The 7,062-nt window shown below is 54.0% G+C and overlaps 1 protein-coding gene and 1 long non-coding RNA gene across 2 annotated transcripts; both read left to right on the forward strand.

The window, feature by feature from the left end:
* Window positions 1–2,458: 2,458 nt before the first annotated feature.
* On the forward strand, window positions 2,459–3,159 carry LOC116792446. The gene is made up of 3 exons (XR_004359127.1): window positions 2,459–2,556; window positions 2,811–2,990; window positions 3,116–3,159. It is a non-coding gene; the product is annotated as an uncharacterized LOC116792446 (long non-coding RNA).
* A 4-nt stretch (window positions 3,160–3,163) lies between these two features.
* On the forward strand, window positions 3,164–4,487 carry LOC116780343 (maestro heat-like repeat-containing protein family member 6). The gene is made up of 5 exons (XM_032675227.1): window positions 3,164–3,271; window positions 3,429–3,530; window positions 3,651–3,753; window positions 3,939–3,995; window positions 4,263–4,487. Exons 1-5 carry the CDS (start codon window positions 3,164–3,166, stop codon window positions 4,457–4,459), a joined length of 567 nt encoding a protein of 188 aa, XP_032531118.1. The 3' UTR covers window positions 4,460–4,487.
* The last annotated feature ends 2,575 nt before the right edge of the window (window positions 4,488–7,062 follow it).

A 7,062-nucleotide genomic window follows, 5' to 3' on the forward strand; every position in this document is an offset into this window, starting at 1 on the left:
AAGTGTCATGGAGCTTCAACTCATAAAAACAAATTCTGCTTCCTCAGAATTCTTCACTACGTTCAGGATTACCCTTCCTGCTGCTCCATCTAAAGACAGCAAGGAGCCTACTACAACCTTGAAACAAGCAGGTACAGTAGCTTAACTGCAGCACTAGTGATTATTGCTAGTTGATTATTTTATATGAAAATGTTTCAGATATGATCCCCTCAGTCAGTGAGATACTTGTGCAAGCGTTGTGCTTCACCATGGTGCATGGAAGGAGGATGAGAGACAATGGGGTATCAGTTGAAAATAGAAGGTTCAGACTGGAGATGAGGAGGACTTTTTTCCCCATGGCACTACTTTGAATATGAGGTTGGATGGACTAGAGAACTCTTAAAGTCCCTTCCAGCCCGAATTATGGTCCTGCATATGCAGAAGAAATAGGAATATGGTTATTACTAGGACTGGCTTTGTGCATTTGAATGAATCAATGCAGCAATAGCTACTGCTACACCATCTGAAACCAAAGTGAATACATACGTTTTTGCTAAAGGTTCTGATAAAAAGCTGACATTCTAACACACATAGATTATTTAAAGTTTTATATAAAACTTCAGTCTTTATGAAAATAAACATGCATTGCACTAAGTAAAAGGTGTACCTCTTGTGCAAAACTGAATTGCTACTATTTCTTCAATCATCATAAAAGTATTTCAGATTATTTGAAGAAATATGACATCAGAGAAAACTGACCTTGATGTATCCTTGGTTTTAAATGAAACAAAAAATAATTAGAATCAAAGGTCATTTTAGGCACTATATATTGTTTGAGTCTCAAACCAAGACATCTTTAAGGTGAGGTTTGTAAAAAAAACAAGCACAACATAAGCAGGAATGTGATTTTAAAGTTGACAAATCACCTAAATAGTTTGATAGAATCAGTACTTTTCAAGTGTTCTAAATAATTTGATAATAGATAAGTTATTCTCGAAAAAGGAACTTCTGACTCAGATTCCTAGAAGTATTTCTTTTGTCACAAGTGTGTTTTTTCAATCCTCTATAACATCTAGAGCTCAGTTTGGCTAGGATGTTAAATGCTCATTCTCAGCACATAGATTTTCAGCTTGTGTTAGAAAAGAATCAATCCAGTGGGTTATGCTGCAGCCTTCAATACTGGACTAGGGTGCAAGAGGCCACAATGTCAGTGTTGGGGCCAGAGCCGTTTATATCACACACATTGCTCAACATGACAGCAGAGGACGTGCAGTGAGGTGTCTGAGCAGGGAGGAGATCCAGGCTCTGACCACAGCCTGAGACAACAGAATCTGAAGCAAAAAGCATACAACAGGTAGTAGGATTTCAGCCTGCAGGAAGCACAGGGCAATGAGGTCTTGAAATGCAACTCCCTTTGCAAATCTTGGGTTGAAGTCTCTTTTCTCAGCCTGGAAGGCACTCGACTGCTGCACATTTCCAAAGAATAAAGTGTACTCCAGGACATTCTTAAAGTAAGGGCAAATATAAGTGGAAATACTACAAGCAGAAGCAGGTCTTCAGACTTGGTCTGCCACATATAAATCAAATTTTAGCATCCTGGTGTTTTCTGATGGCACTCTGCTAAATCACTAGAACCGAACCATAAACAGTGTCATAAGAAGATTGTAAGGTAGGGTAGAACGCTGCCTTCAAAGTAGTTAAAATACTCAAAAATGTGAGAGAAAAAGTAGTATTACGATGAAATAATTTTTTAAAGAATCCATTATTAGTTTGTAAAAAAAAAAAAAAAGCAGACATTTTGCCACTATACAGTATTTAAAATCTTTCCATGACTAACAGTTCACGAGTAACAAAATATCCAGACTCTGCTCTGGCGGCTGCAGTGGGACCAGGAGCTGGTGTCAGTGGAGCACAAGCGTGGCTGGGATGCGCTCCTCTCTGCTGACACCCACCACTACGCGGTGGGGCTGCTGGCCAGGTGAGGCAGCCTTGTCCCCGCTGCCCCCGGCATCTCTGCCCTGGGCACGGGGCAGCCCACACAGCCCCTGTGGGCGTGGGCCAGAGGGCCTTGGCCCCAAGGGACTGCCGAGTCAGTGCTGGCAGAGCTTTGCCCACCCTACTCAGGGCCGAGGGTTCCCTTTTTGCCCTGACAGGGAGATGCACCGCGTGTTGATCCCCTCCTATGGCCCGCTGGCAAGGCACCTGCTGGGGCTGCTCAGCAGGGAGGGGCCCCGCTGGGAGCTGCCTGCCCTGGCCTTCCTTGTCGAGGTGAGCCTGATGGTCAGCGCTGCCTGGCTCTGCTGCCTCCCCCTCTCTGCACTCTGGCAGCCGCAGCTGCCCAGGACGGTGCCTGCGCCCTGTGCTGCTGCCTGGGCCCAGCCCTGGCCGGCTCCGCGCTCCTGCCGCCCGGCCACCCCGGCACTGCTCTCTGCCTTCCAGGTCCTTGACTATCTGGACGGCAGCACCTGTCACGACAGTGTCCTGCAGATCCTGCCAAGGCACCTGCAGAGCCAGTGCCCAGAGAGGCGGCACCTGGCTCTGCGAGGGCTCCTGGTGCTCAGCGTGGATCCCTCGATGGTGAGAAGGGGGCAGGGGCTGAAGCCACACGGGCAGCCTGGAGCTGGAGAGGGCAGTGGCTTGGCCTTGACTGGACTTCGGGAGCTGTGGCAGCTGCTCCCAGCTCTCCTGCCTCCCTCTCCAGCTGCCCAGGTCCTGTGGGACAGGCCTTTGGCCTCCAGGCCCCGGGGCAGCAGCGTGGGCTTGCAGTGCCAGAGTGGGGGTGGTGGGGCAGCTGTTCAGGGCTTCCCAGCACAGCTTTGTGTTCCACCCAGGCCAAAGGCATCTGCAGCCTGTCTGAGGACCTCCTGGAGCTGCTGCGTGATGGAGATGGAGAGCTGGTCGCCATGACCCTCTCCTTGTTCCGGAATGTGCTCCAGGATGGAGACAACCGTGACGGGTTCAGCTCCACTGCCCCGAGGCTGGCTGAGGCGCTCCGGCCAGTCTTTGACTACGTAAGACTCTGTGCCCCCAGCCACAGGCACTGGGTGCTGCCAGGAAATTTGGGGGAGTTTCAGGCGTGGGCCTGGAGGGCCTGGAGCAGGCAGTGCTGAGGTCTTTGTGTCTTCTTTGGTCCCAGGACAACAGCCACGTGCAGCTGCTCTCCATTTGCCTCTTCGGAGAGGTGATGGAGTTACTGGCAGAAGAGGGAAGAGAGCCCTGGGAGACGCAGGTGCGCCAGAGCCTGGTCCCACTGTACTTCCGCTGGCACGACGAGAACCAACGGGTGGCAGAGGTGAGCACTGTTGGGCTCTGGTGTCCCCGTGATAGGGGCTGGGCTGCCTCCTGCCCTGGGGCCTCAAGGGCTCCAGCCTCCTGCTGGCCTTGGAGCAGGGACGCAGGGGCTGTGCCCCGGGCTGTGATGCCACGTCCCGCTCTCTGCTGCTCTGCAGGCCGCTCGGGAAGCGCTGCTCTGGGCTGCAAGCTTCCTCCAGAGGAAGGACCTGGAGCAGCTGCTGAAGACAGAGCAGCCCTTCAGGTTCTGCGATTGCCTGGTAAGGACGAGCATGGAGGCCCAGCCCCAGGCTGGAGAAGCCCCCGATGCCCAGTGTGTGGGGCTGGCCAGGTGCCCCTGCCCACTGCTGCCCCCACAGACAACCCCCCACTCTCTGCAGATGGAAAAGGACATGAGCCAAAGGGGCGAGCACCTGCACCAGGCCCTGCCCTACCTGCAGAGCCCACAGGAGCCCCTGCGAGAGGCAGCCGTCAGGTTCATGGGTGAGCCCCAAGGCCGCGATCCCTCCCCGCCCCGCTGCAGCTCGGCCCCAGCCCCGCAGGATGCGGCCCAGGGATGTGCTGGAGAGCCCCGAGTGCCCTGGCGGCTGCTGCCACCCTCTGCCAGCCCAGCCCCGGGGCCTCCTGATGCGGAGCCACTGGGGCCCTGACAGCCTCTGTGTTCCCAGGGGTGGTCGGCTGGCACATGAGGGAGCGGCAGCAAGACCTGTGGCCCATCCTCAAAGGTGATGGGCCTCCCCCCAGGGCCTCCCTGGGGGCTGCCGGCGACCAGCACAGACCCTGGGCAGGGAGCTGCAATCCCTGCCCTGCCTGCACAGGGCTCTGCTCCCTACACACCGTGGCCAGAGCACACACACTTTCCTGCTCATCCTCTTGGCCCCTGCTCCCTCCTGGCCGTGCCAAGAGCTGCCTGGCATGGCCCTGGCAGGAGGGGCTCCTGGGGTCCCTGCACAGCTGCGCTCTGACCCCGCCTCCCTTCCTCTCTCTTCCAGCCCTTACAGCCATGAGCGAGGACGACTGCCCCTCCCTCTCCACCATGAGAGCTGCACTCATGGCCACTTACAGCCATGCCATGAGAACTCCACCTGCTCCACTGAGACGACCAATGTCCCTGCAACAGCCCCCCACCACAGCCCAGGGACCACTTCTCAGCGCGGCTGCAGCTCCAGCTGATGCTGGGCCCAACTGAGCCAGCCCGCAAGGCCAGGCAGCTCCTGGCCTCTACAACCCCATGGACGGCTCCCTCCTTCCATTCCCTTCTCCTGACCCCACTTCATCCCTCCCCTTGCCCAGATGTTAATAAACCCTGTCTTTCTCCCCTTATCCGCGTCTTGGTGCAACTGAAAGGGCACAGACCCTCAGCCCTGCAGCTCACAGGCCCGCTCCTGCCTCTCTTTTGCCCCTTGAGCCTTGGGCACACCCCCAGGGACACGGGCACTTCAGGCTGCAAAGGGGCCTGTCCTGAAGGGCCACTTGCACAGCATTGTGCGCTTGAAGATCTTGCTGATCTTCGGTGCTGGGTGTGCTGGGGTTCCCCAAGAAAGCTGCAGACTTCAGTCATCCCTGGGGAGGCAAGGGGCCTGCTTCCCAAGGAAAGTGCTTCCCAAAGAAGTACTGTCTCCATTGGCAGTGGGTGGGATTTCTTGGACCCAACAGAGACTTTCAGGGCCTCATAGAGGGTCTACCAAAGGCTTACAAGTCCTGCGGCCTCCTTGTTGTTTTTAAGAGCTTTGTCCCAAAGGCTGGCTCTGACTTTGTCCCATCGTTCCACATCATAAACAGTGTATGGATTTATTTTAGGATCAGTGTCACAAGCCCATGCTAACAGCCAACTTTAAGTCCATATCTGATAGCTCTCGCTGTTGCTTACACAAATTATGTTAAATACTTCGATTACATTCTTATGCTCTACGGGCACAGAGTTCCCCATCACGTCCTCAGCTGCTTACCTGCTGTCCAGCAGTAAGGTAATTGCAGTGCACCTGGGCTTCCTTTCAGCCCGTTGTCCAGCCAAGCTATGCCACGGGTAAGACGTTCTCCCTCCGGCGTTTTATTGAGGTCCCTGTTCGGGCACCATTTGTGGCATATTAAATCGTGGACTCAGCTCATTGGGGATACTGAGACCTTTCTTTGTTACAGTTGCTACCTTTTATGCCATGTTAATTTTACTATTTCTATCATGTTTCTGCCCCCTAGTTCCCTAAGGCAGCTTTCCACAGTCCCTGCTACTTCCCACAACCAGTCAAGGCCAAAACACTCCTGCTTGATCCTAACTAACTGAATGCAGCTGCTGCTGGCTTAACTTGTTCCCACAGAAGCCCAACCGGCAGGGGAACAGAGAGGCAGCAGCTCCCTCAGCAGTACTCCAACAACCCCCCACAGTCCCTGGGCACGGCCCGAAATCCCCTCACTCTCGTACCCCCAGATGCTCCATGGACAGGTCACCAGGATCCCAGCCGAGGTCTCCTGGCACCAAGATGGGCCCTGAGTGTCCCCGGGCTGCTTCCCCAATCTCCAAGCAAGATCTACCTGGCACCCCTGATTTGGGAGAGCAAGTCCTTGCTGCGCTTTTGGGTTGGAAGAACTGTTTCTCTTCTTTGCTGGTCTGCCTGCCTCTGCTGGCTTGCTGGGTGCCTCCTGCAGCTTTGGCAAGGAGCTCGGCTCCTGCAGCAACCTGGCTGTGCCATCCAGGCTTTTTAACTTTACACTGGAGACAATGGCAAACAGACTCCACCTCGCAATCAGACTCCATCTTCTAATCAGTCCACTCCACTCCATGGGTGTGGAGGGGGACGGGATGGGTGGAACCTCACGGAGGGGGGGTGGCCTCGTGTCCCTCAGGGTAGCCCCGGGAGCTCAGCTGGGCAAGCCCTGCAGTAGCTGTCAGTCCCAACCAGCCCGGGAAGACTGGAACAGCCCACAGCTCCTGCAGCCCCACACCCAGCTCCCACTGGTAGGAACAGGGAGAACCCGGCCCCTCAACCTGGTCTGGAAGCCCCAGAGTGGCTGCTGGGTCACAGACCCCGCCTGGGGGGTTGGCCAGAGGGACCGGAGCAAAGAAAACCAGGGGCACGTGTTGGCCTGGTGTGCTGGCCCTGCCACGGGACTGGAGAGAGCTGATCCTCTCCAGGGCTGCAGTGGTAGCTCCAGAATCTGTCTCTCCCTCTTTCTCCTCCTCTCTTCTTGCTGCCTCTGCTTCTCTTTCTCTGCTCCTTTCCTGATGCTCGGGGTGGTTTGGAGCTGGAGGGATCAGATCTTGATTGAAGTGTGGGGGGATTGGTGGGATGTTGCCTTAAGTGTTGTTGGTTTAGTGGATCTTGATTTCAGAGTTGTTGGTTTACTGGACTTTGACTGAAGTGTTGTGAGCTCCTAGGATATGCTGAGTGAGGATTGTGGTGGAACATCTTTGTCCCGCTTTGTGGTATCCTTTTGAACTTTGGCCAAGTCCCCTTATTTGCTCCCCTAAAGTAAAAAAGAAATTCCTCGGGAACAAGCCCGTGGCTTATTCTCTTGGCGCTATCTCGAGCTATTAAAGAACCCTGCATCAATATATTAAAGTAAAATTCCCAACCACTCCCAAAGACCTCTTTGCATTTTGCTTCATGCTTCTGGAATTGGTTTCAGACATTGCCAACATAAATGAAGTCGATGAATTTTTTCAAATCAAATCCATACCAGTGATCAAAACATTTCTATTCTTGACAAAGGTTTCTCAAGAAACAAGACTAAAGCACTTACATATTCCAGCTCCAGCAGAGAAAAACAGTCAAAGAGAAGGCTAAGCTCTCAGCA

This window comes from Chiroxiphia lanceolata, chromosome 1 (genome assembly GCF_009829145.1).
Source record: "Chiroxiphia lanceolata isolate bChiLan1 chromosome 1, bChiLan1.pri, whole genome shotgun sequence".
Lineage (NCBI taxonomy): Eukaryota > Metazoa > Chordata > Aves > Passeriformes > Pipridae > Chiroxiphia > Chiroxiphia lanceolata.

Bases quoted from the DNA above. Each gene is read 5' to 3' on its own strand.
- LOC116780343 (XM_032675227.1), top strand. From the start codon at position 3,164: ATGGAGTTACTGGCAGAAGAGGGAAGAGAGCCCTGGGAGACGCAGGTG. The intron at 3,272-3,428 runs GTGAGCACTGTT...GCTGCTCTGCAG, and splicing joins AGAACCAACGGGTGGCAGAG to GCCGCTCGGGAAGCGCTGCT. The intron at 3,754-3,938 runs GTGAGCCCCAAG...CTGTGTTCCCAG, and splicing joins GGCAGCCGTCAGGTTCATGG to GGGTGGTCGGCTGGCACATG.